Here is a 23524-nt window from a genome sequence, read left to right as displayed (position 1 = left end):
CACTGATTTAAGACAAGAGACTAAATACATGTATTGTTGAGTACCATGACTAATGTATTCCTACTGAATTAAGAGCAAAAAATACATACTGTGGTTGGGAATTTTAGAGGGCACAGCAAGTTTCAAAGAGGGCACAGCAAGTGGCACAATAATTATTCTCTTGACCGCAGTCCTCTGTAATTGTCCTGCTGGTGAGCGGCTGTTAAGTTAGAGACACTTCACTTGCCATAATCAGGCAGGCATCTGGTGGGGCTTTTAGCAATGACATCAGCCTACAACTAGACACAAATAACAGTGTACTATGGTTCCACAGAATAACACAGTGCCCAGTGAACTCATGAAAAGCTTTTAAAGCCATACTGGTCTACTTACTACCGACCATGTTTGCTTTGTATATCTCTTTAATGGGTGCTTGGAGTTGCTGTTCAATCAGTTTCCATAGCATTTTGTGTGTTGTGCTTTTGAAATGCTCTGGTTACCAAGCATTAAAGCAATGAAACTCTGTGAAAATCCATTATTGCACGAAAGAACTGAGTTCATGGAGAATGGAAGCCCGGACATCATCACGGTTGCGGGTCAATATTTCCTTTGTGCCCAAGGCTCACAGCATTGTCTGCTCTGATTCAATGGGTATACACCAGACATGTACTACTAATTGAGTTATGGTTATATAAATAGTTTGTTCATTAACAGAGCTGTATGTGCTTATGATTGCAGACTGTTCTTACAGAATGGAGAAACGTGCAGATGCCCAGGGACACAGAGACTGTGGCTCATATCATACACTGTATTGCATTACATGTTGTCTACCAATACTATTTAAACTAGGAGGTGAAATGTCAAACCATTTTGACAGTTATTTTCATCATATTTTCTTGCACATCAAAAACAGCACAGTTCTGAAAAGTAAATGCAGCCGTCATGGTAATAAAGTCAACATACATCCCACAAATATCCCAATACAACTTCCGTCCCAAAACACTTACATCACCACTACATGTCTGCAAGTTATAGGCATATGCAACGTGCATGGATCACACACACACAACACTCTCAAAGCTAATCATAATTGTCATCAAAACAGATACAGTCAAACAAAATGAAGGATCACAAAACCAATTCCCCAATGGGTCTACTCTATGCAACAACTTCCTTTCAACCAGCCATCATGCAATGCTCTTGGGTTGTCCAAAAGGTATTAGCTATGGCATTGCGACATGCTATCAGTGAGTTAGCGGTTAGCCTGTGGTGCTAACTAGGGCAATGAAAATGTCTGTCATTCTTCCCGTGGAGGACTACTAACAGGAGTATTTCAGGCCGAGGCACAGTGCCAGTTCATTCTTCTGGATCTTTCCATCACCGTTCATGTCACAGTGACCCAGGAGCAGCTTGCGGAACTTGTCCAGGTCTGTTCCACTAATGATAGGCTGTGTTGGGTATATAGAAAGCATATTCGAACCATTAGTTCAAGATCAATCACAGTTCAAACCCTTCACAGTCTAATACAGTTGGACCCACTGTTAACTTGACTCAATTCTCCTTGCTTCACCCATATAAATATAAAGTAACATGGTGTCAGAAGTGGGAGACCTTAACTTACAATAATGCAGAATCAATATAACAGCATCAGATATCTTAGTTAATACATGATAAGTTTATATAACTACATTTGTAGAATAGGATATAGCAAAAAAACATTTTTTACTTTGACCAGTTCCATCATGTCTTTGACAAAGCCGTCCACCTCCGGACCCTCCAAAGCACCCGTCTTACTCTAAACAACAAAATGGCTGACTTCAGAAAGAGCAATGAAATCTACCACCTGGTGTGCCTTGGGAGATTATAAAGAGGACAGCATATAAATTCTGTTTAGAATTCAGATTTTTTTTTTAAATGGGACAATGTACTACATCACACATCCACAATCACGAAGCAGAGAGGAGCATGGCACTGCAACAGGACCACCACTACATTAAGTACTGTGAATACATCTTAGTACTGATCCAGTGGTGTATCCAGGAATTCGTTGGTGGGTGGACCTGCAGAAATGTATAGCTAATTTCATGCTATTCTACACATTTTGCCATGAGGCTGAGAATTTTTTTTTCTGTTTTAAAAGGTAATTTCCTGCAATTATACACATTTTTCCATGGGGCAGAGAGGAAAATGTGCAGTTTTATAGCTCATCTCATGCTATTCTACATATTTTGCCAAAAGGCTGAGAGAAAATCTAGCATGTGTTGACTGTGAATAAGGCACTACATGAGCTGTCTTGTTTGCCAAATGACCAAATGAAACAGGCAGTGCCATGGTGCATGTATCCACACAAGCACAGTGACATATTATGCCTCAATTCAGTAATATTCATGGTTTATTGGGGGTGTGGCTTTCAGTTAGTTGTTTTTGGCAACCCCTCCCGTGAGCGTGAATGTCATGCCAGGTCATCTATTCTGTTATATTTAAATAAACTCTGACTAACCCAGTGCACTGCTTGCTATCAATTCTATCTGATGGTGTTTGCATGTTTAGGTAAAAAGATAAGATTTAAAAAAAATAATTCCTCAATCTGAGTGGGTGGGCACCCAAGTCCACCCGTGATTATGCCCTTGTACTGATCCACTTTCAATCCAGCTGTTTATTCTCTCTCATTCATACTGATATTATATTTTATAATTAAGGCCAATGAAGCATCAGTAAAATCACAACAAGTCATTATAAGCAGCATTGTAATTTAATGAAATATGCTTATCACAATGAACCATACAATTCCAATTGAAGTTGAAGGCAATTATGTTGTGGCTAAACGTACTGTATAATGACTTACCACATCATAGTGAGCAAATATCTTCTCAAAGTCCCTCTTCCGGTCCTCTTGACTGCAAGCCTGAAACAGAGTGGTACCACAGCACCTAAAATTTAGTTCCTCTAATTAAAGCCAATGAGAACGACAGTAAGTAATTGAAGACGGAGTGTGAATTGACAACGTCTTATCTGACTGAAAGTTATCAGTGAAATTCATCAAACATTTTTATACTTACATTCATGTCAAACTTCAGCAAGAAGTTCTCTTTTAGAGCCAAGATTCTGGGAGAAGGAAAACAGTTTGGCTCCGTGACTCACAAACAATTGGACACACAGTAAGAGCCACCAAGCAATGTGGGGAATACAATTGCTTGATAATTAGTACCTGGCTAGGTCATTCAAATCCAGCCTGCCATCGTTGTTTTTGTCAAACATCTCCATCTGTTGGGAAAATCAACATAATAAAGCATCAGATTCATTAGCCATTTTGTTAAAGCACAGAAACATTAGAATCAGAATCACCTTTCTTCGCCAGGTACATTTACACATACTCAGAATTTTACTTGATGTGATTATTTTATTTGGGGACAACAGTACTGAAAGAGCTGATCACCCTCCAGCACAGTCTAGTACCATCCAATTACTAATACTATTGAGGGGATTCATAGGCAAGACTATTACAGCCAATGACATACTTGAATGAGAAATAACTAATTTAGTGCACTCCTTATCTACACTGAATGGTATAGTAGCATTACAATATACCCCGAGTGCACAAAATATTAGGAACACCTTCCTAATATTGAGTTGCATCCCCTTTTTGCCCTCAGAACAGACTCAATTCATTGGGGCATGGACTCTACAAGGCTGTCCAAAGCTGGCCCATGTTGATTCCACTGCTTCACACAGTTGTGTCAAGTTGGCTAGATGTCCTTTGGGTGGTGGACCATTCTTGGTACACGCAGGAAACTGCTGAGCGTGAAAAACACAGCAGCGTTGCAGTTCTTGACACAAACTGGTTCGTCTGGCTACTACTACCATACCTACCTACTACCATACCCTGTTCAAAGGCACTTAAATATTTTTGTCTTGCCCGTTCACCCTTTAAAAATGGTACACATACGCAACGTCTCAAATTGTCTCAAGGCATAAAAATCCTTCTTTAACCTGTCTCCTCCCCTTTCTCTACACCGAGTGAAGTGGATTTAACAGGTGACATCAATAAGGGGCCGTTGCTTTCAGCTGCATTCACCTGGTCAGTCTATGTTCCTAATGTTTTGTACACTCAGTGTACAGCCCTCTACCAATCATCCTTTTAGAGGAAATAAACTTAAATTACAAAATCAGTTTTACATACAAATTTAATTGCCCATTGAACAAGGTAGCATATACTCATTTGAGAGACAACAGTTCAAGAGTCCTCAGATTGAGGCACAGAGTAAAGGAGCTGGGGCTTGTTGTTACCATGGTGTTGGTGTACTCCTCCAGTTTGTTGGGGGATATGGTCTTTTTGTGCTGGAGGAACAGGTCCTGCAGGAAACCCTGTTAGGAGGACACAGAGGAAGACAGCCGATAAGATGAGGTGGGCCCATATTTATCAAGTGTCTCAGAGTAGGAGTGCTGATCTAGGATAGGCACAGTTGAAGTCAGAAGTTTACATACATTTAGGTTGGAGTTATTAAAACTCGTTTTTCAACCACTCCACACATTTCTTGTTAACAAACTATAGTTTTGGCAAGTCGGTCAGGACATCTACTTTGTGCATGACACAAGTAATTTTTCCAACAATTGTTTACAAATTATTTCACTTATAATTCACTGTATCAATTCCAATGGGTCAGAAGTTTACTCACACACTAAGTTGACTCTGCCTTTAAACAGCTTGTAAAATTCCAGATAATGATGTCATGGCTTTAGAAGCTTCTGATAGTCAGTTTATTTCAAAGCCTACCTTCAAACTCAGTGCCTCTTTGCTTGACACCATGGGAAAATCAGAAGAAATCTGTCAAGACCGCAGAAAAATAATGGTAGACCTCCACAAGTCTGGTTCATCCTTGGGAGCAATTTCCAAATGCCTGAAGGTACAAATTCGTCTGTACAAACAATAGTGCGCAAGTATAAACACCATGGGACCATGCAGCCATCATACCGCTTAGGAAGGAGACGCATTCTGTCTCCTAGAGATAAACGTACTTTGGTGAGAAAATAGCAAATCAATCCCAGAACAGCAGCAAAGGACCTTGTGAAGATGATGGAGGAAACGGGTACAAAAGTATCTATCTGTCACGCCCTGGCCATAGAGGCTTTAATTCTCTATTTTGGTTAGGCCAGGGTGTGACTAGGGTGGGCATTATAGTTTATTTCTATGTTTTCTATTTCTTTGTTTTTTGCCGAGTGGTTCCCGATCAGAGGCAGCTGTTTATCGTTGTCTTTGATTGGGGATCACATATAAGTTGTCATTCCCCTTTTGGTGTTTGTGGGATCTTGTTTTTTGTTAGCGCTGTGAAGCCTGCAGAACGTGACATTCATTATTTTGTTTGGTGTTTTGAGTAGTTAAAGTATCATGAACACTTAACATGCTGCACCTTGGTCTCCTTCCGATGACAAACGTTACTATATCCACAGTAAATCAAGTCCTATATCGACATAACCTGAAAGGCCCCTCAGCAAGGAAGAAGCCACTGCTTCAAAACCGCCATATAAAAGCCAGTCTATGGTTTGCAACTGCACATGGGGAAAAATAATGTACTTTTTGGATAAATGTCCTCTGGTCTGATGAAACAAAAACATAACAGTTTGCCCATAATGACCACCGTTATGTTTGGAGGAAAAAGGGGGAGGCTTGCAAGCCGAAGAACACCATCCCAACCGTGAAGCACGGGGGTGGAAGCATCATGTTGTGGGGGTGCTTTGCTGCAGGTGGGACTGGTGCACTTCACAAAATAGATGGCTCATGAGGAAGTAAAATTATGTGGATATATTAAAGCAACATCTCAAGACATCAGTCAGGAAGATAAATCTTGGTCGCAAATGGTTCTTCCAAATGGACAATGACCCCAAGCATACTTCCAAAGTTGTGGCAAAATGGCTTAAGTCCAACAAAGTCTAGGTATTGGAGTGGCCATCACAAAGCCCTGACCTCAATCATATAGAAAATTTGTAAGCAGAACTGAAAAAAAACGTGTGCGAGCAAGGAGGCCTACAAACCCGTCTCAGTTACACCAGCTCTGTCAAGAGGAATGGGCCAAAATTTACCAACTTATTGTGGGAAGCTTGTGGAAGGCTACCCGAAACGTTTGACCCAAGTTAAACAATTGTAAAGGCAATGCTACCAAATACTAATTGAGTGTAACTTCTGACCCACTGGGAATGTGATGAAAGAAATAAAAGCTGAAATAAATAATTCTCTCTGCTATTATTCTGACAATTCACATTCCTAAAATAAAGAGATGATCCTAACTGACCTAAGACAGGGAATTTTTACTAGGATTAAATGTAAGGAATTGTGAAAAACTGAGTTTAAATGTATTTGGCTAAGGTGTATGTAAACGTCCGATTTCAACTGTATAGTATCCTGATCTAGGATTCATTCATTATAATCTAAAAGACAAAACCGATCCTGGATACTGTAAGTAGTCCTACTAGTCTGAGACACTTGGTATACATGGCCTTGGTCTCATGTGAAAAAGGTGGTTTCTCAACTTGACGTCCCCCGGTCAAATAAAGGATAAATAGATACAAAATAAAAAAAAGTCAGAAGTTGCAAATCCGTAGGTAACCGCCCCGTCCTGCCCCCTGGAACCCTTGTCCCCAGAGCTGAAGATTTGAATTACATTCTGCTCAAGTGTTTCTTTACCTCTACTTCACGTACAAATGTAGTATACCTGTGTTTAGTTTAAATCAAAACACATGTTTTGACTAGTGTCGTACACTGTTGAGTTTTGGCCACACGAGAGAATAATGTGACGGTTCACACAAATCTCATAAGAAATTAGGTGGTGTTTATTTTAGTTTTTTACTTACAGTAATGTTATACTATGCTATTATATTCAGTTCTGTTATGTAGAATAGTATCATTACGTGATTTTGCAGACATTGATTCAGCTTTGATCTAACTTTATTAAACGAGCAGAGTGGAGACTATGCGTAAAGTAGAGAATCCTGCAATGCGTAGAAGCTTCTGACCTTTAGCTGTCGGGAAGAGGGGTCCAGAGAAGTCGGATCTGCAGACACTCCGAATAAATAAAGGGGAGAAATGTGTGCCACAACACTTTTGTCTGTTATTCTGAATCAAAGTGTTCACAAATAGTATCATGTACTGTATGTACATCCTGTCCATTTACTCTTCAGAAAATGTACTGTGGTTTATAAACCATGTGTTTGTTTGGAAATTCTAAGAAAAGTACTTGTGCCTTGCCTTGTGGGGTTGGTACAATATTTGGGGAGAGCTCTACTACGATATGCTACTCCAAATATCGTGATATGCTACTCCAAATATCGCGGTATCCAATATAATGGTTTCGCGTCGATAATTGCTAGATTATTCCAGACTGTGCAGTATTTGTGCTTATTTACGATATTATGGTCACATTCTAATGAAATAACCTTAGTGTGGCGAACAATAAGTTCATTCATTTAGACTTTATTTTCAACATATTGATATAAACTAACTGATAAAACTGCACTGTTTTGATTAGAAAAGTTCAAATAGATTAGTCTTGCACATCACAATATACTGTCAATGTCAAATATCACGATATTCGATTGAATCGTATATTGGCCCGGCCCTATTGCCTTGTCCACATAAGAGGACAGGGGGCATCCTTCTGAAAGACCCTTAAAGCAAAACGTGTCAACATAGACCTAGAGCAACTGTGTAAACATGAACATGAACAACTCTGGCCACTCATTGATGTTTACTTAGAAAGTGGACAACAACTAGCTAAGACAATGTCTCTGAGAGGGCCATGGCAAGGGTCTCTCACTGAACGCATGGAAATTAGGAGAAGGGCATTCTTCAACTGTACCTTGAGTTCTATAGCTGATATGTATCCACTGCTGTCAGTGTCATAGTTTCTCCAGATCTGTGGGTGGGGAGTGAGAGGCAGATTTAGTTTTGATGAAAGTGTTCTAGAGAATACAGGACACACTACCCAACCAATAATAGGTTGTATTTTTTTGTGCATTTATGTTGAAGGTTTTTGGACCGAAACACTTTGACCTTACCCTCATGAACTCCACACTGTTGTCCAATGGCGTCTCTCTGTGGAACAGTAGTAGGAAGTTCTCCTCCTCCGGTAGCATCATGGTGGCCAACTGGAACATTTATGTTCAATCTAATAAGTTATCAACATTCACAGGCAGGCATTATTCGGTCACTGATGGGAAATGTTTTGTCAAACTAAATCTTGTGTATTTTCTTCCTACAAATTGATAGAATTAAGGTGGTGCATGTCCATTCAGCTTCAAGGGGCATTTACTCCTCTGTCAACATAACATTGAGCAAACGAAATGTGAAAGATGAAATGAGATGCAATTCAATTACATTTTCGACATAAACTCATTCTAATTCATTGCATGCTGTTAGATGAAGCAAGGCAATAACATGATGCAAATGACAGAGCAATTATGTAATTTCAAGGCTGCTTCACACACAGAAGGTGTTGTTAGGGCATTTTGATTACAATCCAATTACCACTTGTTGTTTGATCAGTTTCTCTCTCTCTCTCTCTCTCTCTCTCTGACACAAACACACCTGCAGGGTTCTAAGTATACTTAATACTAAATGCACTATATAGACAAATAAAGGTTTGAGGAAATACAAGTAAACGCACCTCTTGGATTTGCAGGCGACCATCAGCTGTGGTGTCATAAGCTGACATGAACCTTTCTTTCATTCTTCCAACTTTGTCATCCGTTATTTCATCCTTTAGGAACAACACAGTGACTTTTGAACATATTCGTTACTTATTTGTGTCTTTCATTCAGTGTTACCTGTGCAAAATCCCTTTTGGGAATTCATTCCATTTCAATCAAAGACAAAACGTGACTAATGATTGGATTCAGAGAGGTTATCTAATTTTGACACCGGTTGAATGCCGTCAACAAAGGTCAGCAAAGTAGGTCTGATTAGAAGATTCTAGAATGTTTTTTTTTTTTGTGTGTGTGTGTGGGGGGGGGGGGGGGGGGGGTCTGAAAGTACACATTATGCATTAGCCATGACAAGGTAAAGGAATAGTAGCCTACTTACACTCATCCCAAGTTTTTTCATCATGTGTCTGAAAAAGTCATCCAACTCCTTTCCTTCAATATAACCATTATCTATAAACAAACAAATGCATAACATAAAATAAAAAAATGGCCGTATTGTTTTATCTTCAAGACATGGTGCAAAGTTCAGTCTGAATTTCGATGAAAGCATTGCCTGATAAACTAACACAGATTAATATGAATAGTAATCAAAAGGCAACATAGTTATAACTATTCAAGAGTAAGATCTTACTGTCAACATCGAAATGTTGCCATATGTGTAGGAAGCCTGTAGCATCCAGGTTGTCAAAAGCGCTGTCCATGGTGCCCAAAAGATAGTTTTATCCGTATGCATAAGTCTATTTCTCGCAGAGACTGATGATGTTTCCTTCCCTGTAGTTCAGTTTAAACTCCACCAAACGCAAACAAGGGAGACCAACTTGACTACGATGCTCAAGTAGGTGTGCAACAGCGAAGGCTCCTCAGAGGAGGAAGGGGAGGACCATCCTCCTCAGTTAATTTAATAAAAAATTAAAATAGATAACTTTTTAAATGTTTATCATTTTTAGATAAAACTATACAAAATATATTCACGTCACCAAATCATTTATTAAAACACACTGTATTGTAATGAAGGTCTACAGTAGCCTCAACAGCACTCTGTAAGGTAGCACCATGTTGTAGCCGGAGAACAGCTAGCTTCCGTCCTCCTCTAGGTACATTGACTTCATTACAAAATCTAAGAGGTTCATGGTTCTCACATCCTTTAATAGACTTAACACAGGTATTATGACAACTTCCAGAGCACATCCTCTAACCTATCAGAGCTCTTGCAACATGAACTGACATGTTGTCCACCCAATCAAAGAATTACAGAATTAGTCTAGTACTGAAAGGATAAACTACAGCTCACTAGGACTGCAGTGCATAAAATGTGGTGAGTGGGCGATGCAAAGAGAGAATGACAATAATTGAACAGTTTTGAACAAATTCATTTCTTTAAAAAATGAAATAGGAGCGAGAGAGAGAAAGGGCGAGCTACAGTATATTTTGTCATTTCACTTACTTACCTAGCAAATGCAGATAGCTAGTTTAGTCTACTCAAACACCCGGCTCAAATAGAGGGATTATATGTTAGCTAGCTGGCTATGACTATCCAACACTGGAACTCTTCCAAGTCAAGGTAAGCTTTTGGTTTTATTAATTTATTGCCACCGGGTCTGCCGGAATAGATGCTAAACTGCTTGCTGACTGTACACTGTACTGCATGATTGTAGCTGGTTTACTAACGCGTTAGTTCTATTAGCTATGATGTTACTTTAGTTAATATGGTAACAAGGATGTAGGCTGTGTGTAGCGGTTATGATATGGTTTGGAGCGTTTTTTTCACCTGGTCACATAAATGCAAAACCCATCAGCTGTAAGTCCACAATCGAAGGGAAAAGGTGAGAGGAGAGTGCGCAGAGATGAGAAGGAATACAACGAGCTGTTTGTATGTGGCTTTGAAAGTGTTTGTGTATGATCAGTGGTGTATTCATTCCGCCGATTCTGTTGAAAAAGTTTCTTAAAACGGAAGTAAATGGAACAAAACTGGGATAACGTACCTGAATTTGCCCAATAGAAACTCTGGTTTGCAACTGTTGGACTAATGATTACACCCTAGATCAGGAAAGAGTGTGCAAGGCAGTATGGAATGTGTCACTGTCTATCCCCGGGTCACCTCAAATATTTCTATCGACCTGTGTGCATTTACTTTGTAAACTTTCATCCATAGGCTAGGTTGTAGCAACCTCATTATAGGGAAAATGTGAGTATCATGTAGTAGGCCAAATCTATAAATGTTTATCGGAGTAGTAGTTACAATCCGGTACATAGCGCAAAACCATCCGTGCTTCTGATCGACAGAGACTTAAGGTTAGCTAGTTTGCTAGTACAAAGGCCAGGGAGAGGGGGGGGGGGGGGGGGGGCGAATATATTGATAACATTTTATTGTGACCTAGAGAGATTTGCACGGTTAAAATGTCACGCAAGGGTAAGCCTATGCAAAACACATACCTTTTATGAAGTAGGTCTATATGAAGGCAAAATAGATCATACATGGCAGTATACCAGTAGAAATATTTTTTATTGTTACAAATATACAAATACAGGATTATTGACAACTTGATGTTACATGTAAAGGATTGTTACAATGCATGCATTGTAAAAAAAAAAAATGAAAAAAAGTGTATTTTCAGCATAAATCAATTTAGCCAATAAAACTAACACTATATGGAAACCATCACCAAGCCCCTCAATAAATGTATTTCATATAAATCAAAGTTATTATGCCTATCATTAATAAGGTTTACTTGATCAATTTGCCCATGGTACAATGTAAATCCCATACATATTTGTCAACGCATCCATATATCTCTTTCAGTGTGTTAATAGATATTGACAAATATACATTACATGCACATTAGACATAGGAACACAACACTGCTTATTGGTTGATTGAATAAGCCAATCAACGGTCTTTGTTTAGACTAAGATATTAGCAAGGTTTTGTCCATAAGCTTTTTTTGTTCTTTGCTATGTGTCTGCATTACGATTCTCCACAATTCTCCCGAAGTGTGCACTTGGACACTCCATGGAACACTGAGTAAAGTATGGAGAAGATTGATGTATCTATTCTCTCTACACTGGGACGATGTCATTGATGGTGTCCTCTTCCTCCTCCTCATCCTCCATGTTGTCAGGCATAAGGTCCTGTCTTTGGTCCGTGTCAGGGGGAGGAGGGAAGTCTTTCTCCGTGTTGTCGTCTTTATCAAACACTCCAGGGCTTTGGCAGTGGGCAGCGTCCACCATGGACGAAGGTCTCTCTGTAAGGACAGTGACACAAGACAGCGGTGTGTTAGCTGATATGGTACAAAACAACGAGGAAGCTACAACTGGTAGCCTACAACCATAACTACTGGTACTACTGAGACTACAAACACAACGTCACAGTTGTGTGAGTACTAAAAGCAACAACAAGAGCTCCTGGAGAAACCCATACAACTACTATTACTGAGAATTGCATGTTATTCAAAAGGTACGGCCACAATTGGACCTGCCAAAACTTACATTACTGCCATTGGTTGTTGCTAGATGCAAAACTACACCTCAACACTGTACATGTCTTAAGTTTTTTTTAAGACCTGAAGTAGAGAAGGTAATTGGTCTAACCAGATGCAGGGAGGGACTTGGTGCGCTCTCGACCCTCTACTTCCTGTACCACAGAAGTGGAACTCTTCAGGGAGGACCACTGTCTCCCGCCAATAACAGACCTGTCCGTCTCATGGTCTAAGTCAAATGGGCTAGAGTCTCCTGTGAGTTCAACTGACAGACAGAGAGAGATTGCATTAAATTTCACATTTTAGTAATTTAGCAGACACTTTTATCCAGAGGGACTTGCAGTAGACAGTGGATCCATTTTCATACTGAGGGTGAAAGATGCTTTTATGGTTCAATTCTACCAAACTCACACAGTGACAATTTGTATAGCATACTATGTTCTCAGTTAATTGAAATGAATGCCTTTGTCTTTACGTGAAGCAAAATAGCTTTGATTATTCCTCTACTCTCAATATCAACATTTCGGACTGTCGTGAGCTGTTCCTAAGACAGTTCTTCTGGGTGGAGGGTACATGGGTAATAGATACATAAACCTACCATTAATGGGGCTTGTCTCCCCCTCCCGCTCACAGTCTGACGGCGCCCTCTTCAGGCGAGGGGCGGGCAGAGGTCCTTTTGGGGATACGTTTCCAAGAGGGGAGTCAGGGGTGTCACCTAAGGGTGAATTCATTAACAAATAAAGAGTGGTTACAGACAACAGGACAAATTAAGACAAAAATCACAATAAACAAAGTCCTCTTCTTCTTGATCCATTTTTTATTCTGATGGCCTTATTTCCCATCTCCATATCACTATCAGTAAAGTATACTTATTCATATGCCTACCTGGGCTGTGGCTGCTGCTGGTGCGAGGGCTCAGAAGTCCCAAACTGTGTGGTCCCAGGTGGGGCTTGGTGCCCGGGGGTGCTGGTGGTCTGGGTGTAACACTGGTGGGCTTAGACTTTGGCGATATCGACGATGTTTGACTCTCTGGCTTCCCTACAGAGAGAGACATAACAAAGACGACCCATATCGGACACTTCTTAGAAACAGAATGCACAGCAAACGTGTGGATGGTTCATAGAGCTTTTACAAGAGACTGTCTGAACAAAATGTTACCTAGCACTGTAATGTAATTCAACATTTTGTTCATTTTATTGTACCACATGGCAGCTGGCAAGATGAACAGTGAGACAGACGTTGTGGCATAATTGAGTTGCGCCATCTTTGAGTACATAAAGATTAAATATCACTAAATGGAATAAAACGTCTAATTATCTGATTGGGATCTCGAGGCCAACTCACCTTGTTTACCGTCTGCCTTGTCTGAAGAGGAAGATGAGTCAGACTGTCAAAAGAACAAACAAACATCTTTTCAGTATGGACAATGTCTTCAGTTTGTCCTAAACCTGCTTTTATAGGCACCATTGTGTTTTCCATTGCATGGCTCTATGAGGGCACTCGTGCATGACCGTATTCAACAGTCTGAACCATGCAGAGACATGGATGTTCCATACAGAGCCACCATAGGGCAACACCTTCACACAGTTATCCACTCACGATGATCTATAGCCTTCCAAATGATTGGCAGATCAAAGGTTGAAGACAGCAAAAACAGTGTACATTAAACTTTAAAATAAACTTTTTCAGAGGTGGTTGTGTGTTACCCTGTAAGAAAGTAATTATTCAGTAGTTCAGTGATGCTAGGGGGTTCTACTGGCTCATAGATTTAGCTGTCAAAAGCAGCAAAAACTGGTCAGTTTACCCACCTTACGGGCGGCCATTTTCTCATGCATTTTTCTCATCTCCGCCAGGAGGTCCATGCCCATTACGGGGACCCCAAAGTGCCAGCCACCGTGAGGACCCCCCTTACTGTCACTCTCCGAGTGCTGTTCCGTAGTGGGTTCATGGGTTGGCAGCTTTTCTGAGCGGTCAGGGGAGATTTCCGAGTGGTCCCGCAACGGAGCCTTGGGGGATAGAAGCTCCTCGGTTACAGTGCTGACAGTCGCAGAAGCCGGGGTGGTGATGGCGGCTGCTCCATGGCTCTTCTCGGACTTGGAGGTGCGAGACTTGATGAGGTTAAGGAAGCCGCTTTTCCGGGATTCCCGTTTCTTCTCCGAACCCTCCTGGATGTTGGAGGAGCCCCTCAGGGTGGGTCGTCTGGAAATGTTAGAGAATGATTTTGCTGTAGAGTACACACTCAACTTCTATAATTAACAACTTCTAAATACGTAAATAAAAGATACATGTAACTGCCCAAATAAAGAGAACACTTGAGTAAATTAGGGATACAAAGTATATTGAAAGCAGATGCTTTCATACAGGTGTGGTTCCTTAGTTAATTAAGCAATTATTATCCCATCATGCTTAGGGCCCAATTGCCCATTATTTTTGGCTACCATGGTTAGAAGAAGAGATCTCAGTGACTTTGAAAGAGGGACCTCAAAGGAGCATAGGGGGTTTAAAGGGTGTGTGTATGTGTGCGTGTCTGCTTCACCAGATTTCAACCCAATTAAACACTTATGGGAGATTCTGGAGCGGTGCCGGAGACCGGGTTTTGCACCACCAACAAAACACCAAATTATGGAATTACTCTACTCATAAGAATGGTGTCGCCTCCCTCCAGTGGCATTCCAAACCTGCGATCAAGATTATCCTACCTAATGGACTTTAAAAACTAACATCTTATGTTTAACCGAGACGTGGCTGAATGAAGACACGGACAATATAGAGCCAGCGGGATTTTCCATGCACCGGCAGAGCAGAGACGCTACCTCTGGTAAGACGAGGGGTGGGTGGGGTGTGTGTCTTTTTGTCAATAACAGCTGGTGCGCGATGTCTAATATTAAAGAAGTCTTGAGGTATTGCTCACATGAGGTATAGTACCTTATAATAAGATATAGACCACACTATCTACCAAGAGGGTTCTCATCTGTATTATTTGTAGCCGTCTATTTACCACCACAAAGCGAAGCTGTCACTAAGACCGCTCTCAACCAACTCTATAAGGCCATAAGAAAATAATATTCTCACCCAGAAGCGGCGCTCCTAGTGGCTGGGGACTTTAATGCGAGCAAACTTAAATCAGTTTCACCACATTTTTACCTGCATGCCACATGTGCAACCAGGGAAAAAAGACCACCTTTACTCCACACACAGAGATGCATACAAAGCTCTCTATATATCCTCCTGATTCCTGCTTACAAGCAAAAACTAAAGCAGGATGTACCAGTGACTCACTCAATACGGAAGTGGTCAGATGATGCGGATGCTACACTACAGGACTGTTTTGCTAGCACGGACTGGAATATGTTCTGGGATTCATCCAATGGCATTGAGGAATTCACCATCTCAGTGACCGGCTTCATTAATAAGTGCTTCGATGACGTCGTCCCCACAGTGGCTGTACGTACATATCCCAACCAGAAGCCATGGATTACAGGCAACATCCGCATTGAGCTAAAGGCTAGAGCTGCCGCTTTCAAGGAGTAGGAGACTAATCCGGACGCTTATTAGAAATCCTGCTCTGCCCTCAGATGAACCAACAAACAAGCAAAGCGTCAATACAGGATTAAGATTGAATCCTACTACACCGGCTCTGACGCTCGTCGGATATGGCAGAGCTTAAACTATTATGGACTACAAAGGGAAACCCAGATGGGAGCTGCCCAGTGATGTGAGCCTACCAGACGAGCTAAATGCCTTTTATGCTTGCTTTGAGGCAAGCAACACCGAAGCATGCAGGAGCGCACCAGCTGTTCTGGATGACTGTGTGATAACGCTCTCGGTAGCTGATGTGAACAAAACCTTTAAAACAGGTCAACATTCAAAGCCGCTGGGCCAGACGGATTACCAGGACACGTACTCAAAGCACGCATGGATCAACTGTCAAGTGTCTTCACTGACATTTTCAACGGCTCCCTGAAAGAGTCTGCAATACCTACATGTTTCAAGCAGACCAGCATAGTCTCTGTGCTCAAGGAAGCGAAGGTAACCTGAATAAATGATTACCGCCCCGTGGCACTCACGTCGGTAGCCATGAAGTGCTTTGAAAGGCTGGTCATGGCTCATTTCAACAGCATCCTCCTGGACACCCTATACCCACTCCAATTCGCACACCGCCCCAACAGATCCACAGATGACGCAATCTCAATCACACTCCACACTGCCCTTTCTCACCTGGACAAAAGGAACACCTATGTGAGAATGCTGTTCATTGACTACAGCTCAGCATTCAACAACATAGTGCCCACAAAGCTCATCACTAAGCTAAGGACTTTGGGACTGAACACCTCCCTCTGCAACTGGATCCTGGACATCCTGACGGGCCGCCCCCAGGTGGTAAGAGTAGGCAACAACACGTCTGCCACACTGATCCTTAACACTGGGGCCCCTCAGGGGTGTGTACTTAGTCCCCTCCTGTATTCCCTGTTCAGCCACGACTGTGTGGCCAAACACGACTCCAACGCCATCATTAAGTTTGCTGAAAACACAACAGTGGTAGGCCTGATCCCCGAAAACGATGAGGCGGACTATAGGAAGGAGGTCAGAGAACTGGCAGTGTGGTGCCAGGACAACGACCCCTCCCCGAATGTGAGCAAGACTAAGGAGCCGATCATGGACTACAGGAAATGGCGGGCCGAATAGGCCCACATTAACATCGACGGGGCTGAAGTGGAGCGGGTTGAGAGTTAAGTTCCTTGGTGTCCACATCACTAACAAACTATCATGGTCCAAACATACCAAGACAGTCATGAAGAGGGCACGACCAAACCTTTCCCCCTCGGGAGACTGTAAAAGATTTGGCATGGGTCCCCAGATCCTCAAAAGGTTCTACAGCTGCACCATCGAGAGTATCCTGACAGGTTGCATCACCGCCTGGTATGGCAACTGCTCGGCATCTGACCGTAAGGCGCTGCACAGGGTAGTGCGAACGGCCCAATACATCACTGGGGCAATCCAGGACCTATATAATAGGCGGTGTCAGGGGAAAGCCCATAAAGTTGTCAGAGACTCCAGTCACCCGAGTTATAGACCGTTTTCTCTGCTACCGCACGGCAAGCGGTACCGGAGCACCAAGTCTTGGACCAAAAGGCTCCTCAACAGCGTCTACCCCCAAGCTATAAGACTACTTAACAATTCATAAAATCGCCACCCGACAATTTTGTAGACTCGCTGTTTGTTACCTATGCCTAGTCACTTCGCCCCCACCTACATGTACAGATTACCTCAACTAGCCTGTACCCCGCACACTGACTCGGTACCAGTGCCCCCTGTATATAGCCTCGTTATTGTGTTACTTGTATAATTACTTTATATTTTAGTCTACTTGATAAATATTTTCTTATTCTTGAACTGCACTCTTGGTTAAGGGCATGTAAGTAAGCATTTCACGGTAAAGTCTACACTTGTTGTATTCTGTGCATGTGACAAATAAAATTGGATTTGAAACACTTGTAGAATCTATGCCAATGCGCACCGAAGCTCTTCTGGTGGCTCGTGGTGGCCCAACACCCTATTAAAAGACACTTTATGTAAATGTTTTAGCATTTACATGTAGGTAGTTAGACATTGTAGGTAGTTACACATAGCTTACTGCTGCATGTTTGTGATTTAAATCTTGTGGAAACTAGAGTCATTTATTCTAAACGTCAAGTAATTCCGTTTACTTTTTGGAAAGAGTTCACCATGAAAGGAATTAGGACTCACTTAAAACTAAGTTGGGTGATTTTCTTGTAAAAGAATTCATCAACACCCTCATCCACTTTTCCCAGCAGGCCGTTCTGCTCCACTTCTTCTGGTGGTGGAGAGGTGCAGATTGAATCCCGCTGAGAACACCAAAAAATATGTAGGCCTACGTCAAGACACTCAATATCATAGAGTATAGTAGCTAGACGTAGAAATAGAGAAAGAAGGCAGAAAGAGAGTGGAAGAGGGAGAAATAAATGGGGAATAGGAGAGAGGGGGCAGGTGGAAGGCCTTACTTGTGCTCGGCTAGGCTTGGTCCTCTTTTTTGGTTTGGGGCGGAGCTTGGTGTGGTGCTCTAGCTTCCGGGCCTCCATAGTGGGCAGTTCGCCAAAGTACGTTGGCATCTTGTCCGATAGGGGAGGAGGGGGCGAGTCTTCCTCGTGTATAGGCACTTCTTCCAGGGCCTTGTCCAAGTCAAACTCCATTTCTGACGGACAAGAACAACCATCAATAGACGAGGTAAAACCAAAACCCCTCTCATGCCGAGAGGCTGAAATACTACATTACTACTGTATTGTAGTTTAAATCTATTTGACCAGATCTACGGTACCCGGGATGTAGAACATCAACTCACCAAACGCCACAGAGACAGGCCGCAGCATCCTGCAGAGAATGCTCTTCCTCTTGGACTTGGGTGTCATCTGCAGGTCACAAATACAGTCAAGAGAAAAACAGTCAGCCAGTGAGTCATGCTTCAGTACAGCAGATCAGGATCACAAACCCAAACCCTCAAAGCAGAAGGGACTAGTCTTAGTTACCACACAGGTGTCCATCTCCTCCAGACTCTCAGCAGGCTGCTGCCTCTGCCCCTGGGTCTGGGCCTCAGGCTGGAGGACCGTCTCATCCAGCACCTCTGTCTCTTTTGAGTCCTGGTGGAGAAGAGGCTGCGCTTTCCTGGTCAGGTGTTCTGCCTGGTGTGGGAAGGGAGGAAAAGGCATATAGTGGCAGTGTTCCTTCACCAGTATTTGTTTTTTATGTGGTGCAGAAGTGCTCTAAATCAGCATTACAATCAATTGAAGCAAAAATGCATTATTGTGTGTGTGAAAGAGAAATACAGAGTGAAAGAGTCTGTTGTAGTATACAGTACTGACCAGAGTGTTTTGGGAACGGGACAGAGATTCCAAGATCTCATCCACGATACGGTCTGAGAGGAAGGACGCCACACTGAGCTTCACTTCACTGTGTGACAGAGAGGAGAACATGAGCCAGAGGCTACCTCGCTACTATCTGAACTGTATCAAGACCGGGCTGCATATATATGTTACAGCAGTTTTCTGAGAGTGAAGTTAGCAGCTGAGGCTATGTGACCTAATCCTAATCAATTATTTCACAGATCACAATGAACGATTCAGTTTGAATTCACATGATCAACTGATAACGTCTGTATTTGAAATAATTGACTGATTAGGTCTCAAAAGTGCTCCTCAAATCCAGCCCCCCCCCCCCAGGACTCCCATTGGACCAGCATGAATCTTTGAACTTTGTTTTTGGAGATACTTTTGTTTTGTCGTCGTTTTCCTTTCCTTAGTTGAATGCACTTGTTGTAAGTCACTCTGGAAGAGAACGTCAGCTAGCTATCTTGACCAAGCCAGGCTTGACCAGGCCCATGTGGTGATTACCTGATCTTGTTGATGATGTCGACTCCTGACTGCTCCAGTAGTGTGGTGGTGATGAAGCTATGGGGGACGGTCATCCTGCCTGCACTGTCCTTCATCAGCTCCTGGTGCAGGTTGCTCCTCTTCATCACGTGGGGACAGAGGCCCTCAGCGGTGTCAACCATAGATTGTAACAACGTCTGGACCAAAGAGAGCGAGAGAAAGAGGGGTAGGCAAGAGCATTGCACTAGCTTCTTATTTTGTCTTGTTGTTATTCAAATTTACAGTTGCTGAAAGGACTAGGGCAGTTTTTTTCAACTTGCACAGTTTTGTTCAAGGCCAAGCACACCGGATTCAACTACTCAATGAATAATCATCAAGCTCATGATCAGTTTAATCATGTGTGCCTGTGCGGGATGAAAACAAAAACATCCAACTTCGAGGACTGGAGTTGAGAAACACTAGACTATGTAATTCACAGAGATACATCAACATTAAACATATCTGGTTCAAAAAATACTGTTAAAATACAGTAAATACATCATGCATTTACTGCTGTGTTGACTGTTGTGTACCTTTAGCTGCTCATCCATGACACTGGCCATCTCTCCAGCCATGGACTCCAGCTTGTCCTGAATGGGGCCGCCCATGTCAGGGGGGCCGCCCATGCCACCAAGAGATCCCCTCAGGTGGTACAGGTTGGGCAGTAGCTAGATAGATGAGCAGGGTATGGAAGGTGGACAGACAGAGAAAGAGAAAAAAGGGAAGAGGAAAAAAATTGGAGAAAAGATTAGACTGTGCTCTTTTCTCATCTAACTTCAATTCAAATTTATTTATATAGCCCTTCGTACATCAGCTGATATCTCAAAGTGCTGTACAGAAACCCAGCCTAAAACCCCAAACAGCAAGCAATGCAGGTGTAGAAGCACGGTGGCTAGGAAAAACTCCCTAGAAAGGCCAAAACCTAACCATTTAAGTTGGAGGTTCTCCCTTTCTGCATTAATGTTATTCAAAATGTTATTTAACCAGGAAGTCCCATGTAGAATTTGAGGTTAATGTTGATCACTTTTTGTCTCCCTAGCACAGAGTTTGACATCCACAGTCTATATTTTCTAAGTTAAATTTGTTCTAGCGGTTCTATGAGAACAATATGTTTGGTTCTCAGCTCACTCTTTTGGAGTTCCTGGCGTCCTTCATGAGGTTCTTGGCCACCTTCATGTCCTCCTGGACGACAGCGGTCTCCGTATACCGCAGGGAGTTTAGGTGGTCCTGCACCTTTACACAGATCCTGTCCATCATCTGAGCAGCAGAAGGCAGGAGGGGTCAGAGGTCATCAGAAGACATTGAGCGGTCGTTCACCATTCAATGGGAGAGGTCATGTAATGGTTTATGGTCATTCAACACTTAAAAAATGTGGTACAGTGCCTCCGGAAAATATTCAGAGCCCTTGACTTTTTCCACATTTTGTTACATAACAGCCTTATTCTAAAAATGGGTTTATTGAAATAAAAAATATCCGAAATCTACACACAATACCTATTAATGACAACTCAAAAACATGTTTAAAATACTGAAATACTTTCTTTACATAAGTATTCAGCCCCTTTGCTATGAGACTCGAAATTGAGCTCATGTGCATCCCTGTTTCCATTGATCATGCTTGAGATGATCAGATCGGTGGAAGGGTACTTTGGTCAGGGAGGTGATCAAGAACATGATGGTCACTCTGACAGAGCTCCAGAATTCCTCTGTGGAGATGGGAGAACCTTCCAGAAGGACAACCATCTCTGCTGCACTCCACCAATCAGGCCTTTGGGTAGAGTTGCCAGACGGAAGCCACTTCTCAGTAAAAGGCACATGACAGCCCGCATGGAGTTTGCCAAAAGGCACCTTAAGACTCTCAGACCATGAGAAACAAGATTCTTTGGTTTGATGAAACTAAGATTGAACTCTTTGGCCTGAATGCCAAGAGTCACGTCTGGAGGAAACCTGGCACCATCCCTATGGTGAAGCATGGTGGTGACAGCATCATGCTGTGGGGATGTTTTCCAGGGGCAGGGACTGGGAGAGTAGTCTGGATCAAGGCAAAGATGAACGGAGCAAAGTACAGAGAGATCCTTGAGTGACCCAGCCAGAGCCCGGACTTGAACCCGATCAAACATCTCTGGAGAGACCTGAAAATAGCTGTGCCGCAACCCTCCCCATCCAACCGGACAGAGCTCTGCAGAGAAGAATGGGAAAAACTCCCCAAATACAGGTGTGCCAAGCTTGTAGCGTCATACCTACGAAGACTCTATGCTGTAATCACTGCCAAAGGCGCTTCAACAAAGTACCGAGTAAAGGGTCAGAATACTTATGTAAATGTGATATTTCTGTTTTTGCTTTGTCATTACGGGGTATTGTGTGTACATTGATGAGGGGAAAAAACTATTTAAATCAATTTTAGAATAAGGCTGTAACGTCACACAATGTGGAAAAAGTCAAGGGGTTTGAATACTTTCCGAAGACACTGTATGTAACTTTCACTTCCCCAGGGGAAACTCAAGGTACTACTAACATTTATCCAAACAAGTGCCGATACATGAAAATGAAAGTTACAGGTCAAACATTTAAACAGACGGGTCACCTGTTGTGTGGTGGTCGTGACAATGCCTTGCTGGAGACGGTAAGCTTGCTCTTGGAGGTATTTTCGAGTCTCGTGGTTCCTTAGTAGATACCGCTCCATCTGTAGAGATTGATAAAAAAAATGTTAAAGTTTATACAGGAAATGTGACGTTTTTTGCATTCAACCCTGCTATCGATGCATTGTTATCAGTGAGAATTTATCTCAATTCTGTCATCAGTTAATATCTACCATGCAGCCAAATGTGAACTTTGACCTTTAGTAGGGCATCCTCTGTTTTCTCAGGGCTGGCCTTGAGTGCTTGGGCAGCATCGATGATGGGGATAGGCATGAAGCGGATGGTCTGGTTCCTGAAAGAGACACATGTGGCTAAGTATATGCCTACTCACATATCCTAACCAAAATATCCATGTGAAGAAGAGTATGAATAGAATGAATTGTGACACACACAGATACATACTTTTCTAAAGCAGATGCCACATCCTGGAGGCCTTGTAGGCTGACATTGTTTTTGTCCCACATAACCGTCCTGTACAAACGCATGACAATAAAGAGCAATAGAACACAGTAGAATCAATATTGAAACAATATTGAAACATGAGCTGTTGAACCTAGTGGGCCTCTTCTTGAGCCTTGACCTCTTACCTGAGCTTGGTGTTGATCTGCAGGGCCTTGGCCAGCATCTTGGCCCCCATGTCTCCCATGCCGTTGCCGCTGATGTCCACCCGGGTCAGGCTGGCGTTGCTGCCCAGTGCATTCAGTACGATGGACAGATCCCCCTTGAGCTTGGAGTCGGCCAGGGAGATGGACGTCAGGGGCTACGTGAAAAACAGGTTCGTTGAACAATGGTAATGAATGGTTTAGACACATTGTGTTTATGCTAAGCTGTTATGGCTAAGTGTCACCGTAACAGCCGACTCACCGATTCCTCCTCCTGTATCATGTGCACCAGGTTGTCCAAGACTTGAGACAAATTTCTGTGGAAAGACGTGCACACTTCATTACATTCCAGACAGAGAGAAGGATACAAGCATGAGGATATGGTTAATTTACATTTTTTCTAATTACAAGTTTCATGACGTTGGCCTGGGGGGTAGGTTTATGAAAGTCATAAACACCTCTTTCCCCCTTTTTCCTCTCTCTACCCTACTGATGTTACATTTGCAAAACCCTTGATTAACAGAGATTCTGGGAACATCCGAAGGTTCGGGGAAATTAACTATATTCTGGTAATCCGACCAATGGAACATATGCGGTGGTACTTAATGAATATGATGTCAGTTCGGTTGTCATCTGAGACATTCTCATCAATGATAAGATGGCATAAACTCTACAGTGGAAAGTCTACACATCAGAGATATCGGATTCAC

At 42.4% G+C, this 23524-nt stretch overlaps 2 protein-coding genes across 2 annotated transcripts in view; both read right to left on the bottom strand.

The window, feature by feature from the left end:
- Positions 1-383: 383 nt before the first annotated feature.
- Positions 384-9524, bottom strand: LOC110496260 (secretagogin). Its single transcript, XM_036952835.1, has 11 exons — positions 9305-9524; positions 9053-9123; positions 8637-8729; positions 8029-8118; positions 7830-7886; positions 4267-4344; positions 3188-3243; positions 3039-3084; positions 2825-2884; positions 1706-1774; positions 384-1427 (listed from the first exon to the last, which is right to left on the bottom strand). Exons 1-11 carry the CDS (start codon positions 9372-9374, stop codon positions 1299-1301), a joined length of 819 nt encoding a protein of 272 aa, XP_036808730.1. The 5' UTR covers positions 9375-9524; the 3' UTR covers positions 384-1298.
- Positions 9525-11151: 1627 nt separating this feature from the next.
- LOC110496259 (F-actin-uncapping protein LRRC16A) overlaps positions 11152-23524 on the bottom strand; it is a 36967-nt gene continuing 24594 nt past the window's right edge. Inside the window, exons 22-40 of the mRNA XM_036952834.1 lie at positions 23077-23131; positions 22800-22972; positions 22615-22683; positions 22411-22504; positions 22158-22256; positions 20702-20830; positions 20107-20241; positions 19556-19731; positions 19028-19115; positions 18695-18847; positions 18511-18577; positions 18173-18363; positions 17898-18016; positions 13958-14348; positions 13494-13536; positions 13035-13187; positions 12748-12864; positions 12262-12414; positions 11152-11915 (exon numbers count right to left, since the gene is read on the bottom strand). Of these exons, the coding sequence (XP_036808729.1) occupies positions 11731-11915; positions 12262-12414; positions 12748-12864; positions 13035-13187; positions 13494-13536; positions 13958-14348; positions 17898-18016; positions 18173-18363; positions 18511-18577; positions 18695-18847; positions 19028-19115; positions 19556-19731; positions 20107-20241; positions 20702-20830; positions 22158-22256; positions 22411-22504; positions 22615-22683; positions 22800-22972; positions 23077-23131 (2590 nt within the window). The 3' untranslated portion in view covers positions 11152-11730. The remainder of the gene's footprint in view (positions 11916-12261; positions 12415-12747; positions 12865-13034; positions 13188-13493; positions 13537-13957; positions 14349-17897; positions 18017-18172; positions 18364-18510; positions 18578-18694; positions 18848-19027; positions 19116-19555; positions 19732-20106; positions 20242-20701; positions 20831-22157; positions 22257-22410; positions 22505-22614; positions 22684-22799; positions 22973-23076; positions 23132-23524) is intronic.

The sequence above is a fragment of the Oncorhynchus mykiss genome, chromosome 18 (assembly GCF_013265735.2).
Source record: "Oncorhynchus mykiss isolate Arlee chromosome 18, USDA_OmykA_1.1, whole genome shotgun sequence".
NCBI lineage: Eukaryota > Metazoa > Chordata > Actinopteri > Salmoniformes > Salmonidae > Oncorhynchus > Oncorhynchus mykiss.
The sequence above is the reverse complement of the archived record's forward strand: the minus strand, read 5'-3'. Positions and strand labels throughout refer to the sequence as shown.

Excerpts from the sequence above, each read along its gene's own strand:
- LOC110496260 (XM_036952835.1), bottom strand. The coding sequence starts at position 9,374 with ATGGACAGCGCTTTTGACAACCTGGATGCTACAGGCTTCCTACACATA. Across the intron at positions 3,244-4,266 it reads AGGAGTACACCAACACCATG|ATGGAGATGTTTGACAAAAA; the intron begins GTAACAACAAGC and ends TTTTCCCAACAG. Across the intron at positions 3,085-3,187 it reads GATTTGAATGACCTAGCCAG|AATCTTGGCTCTAAAAGAGA; the intron begins GTACTAATTATC and ends TCCTTCTCCCAG.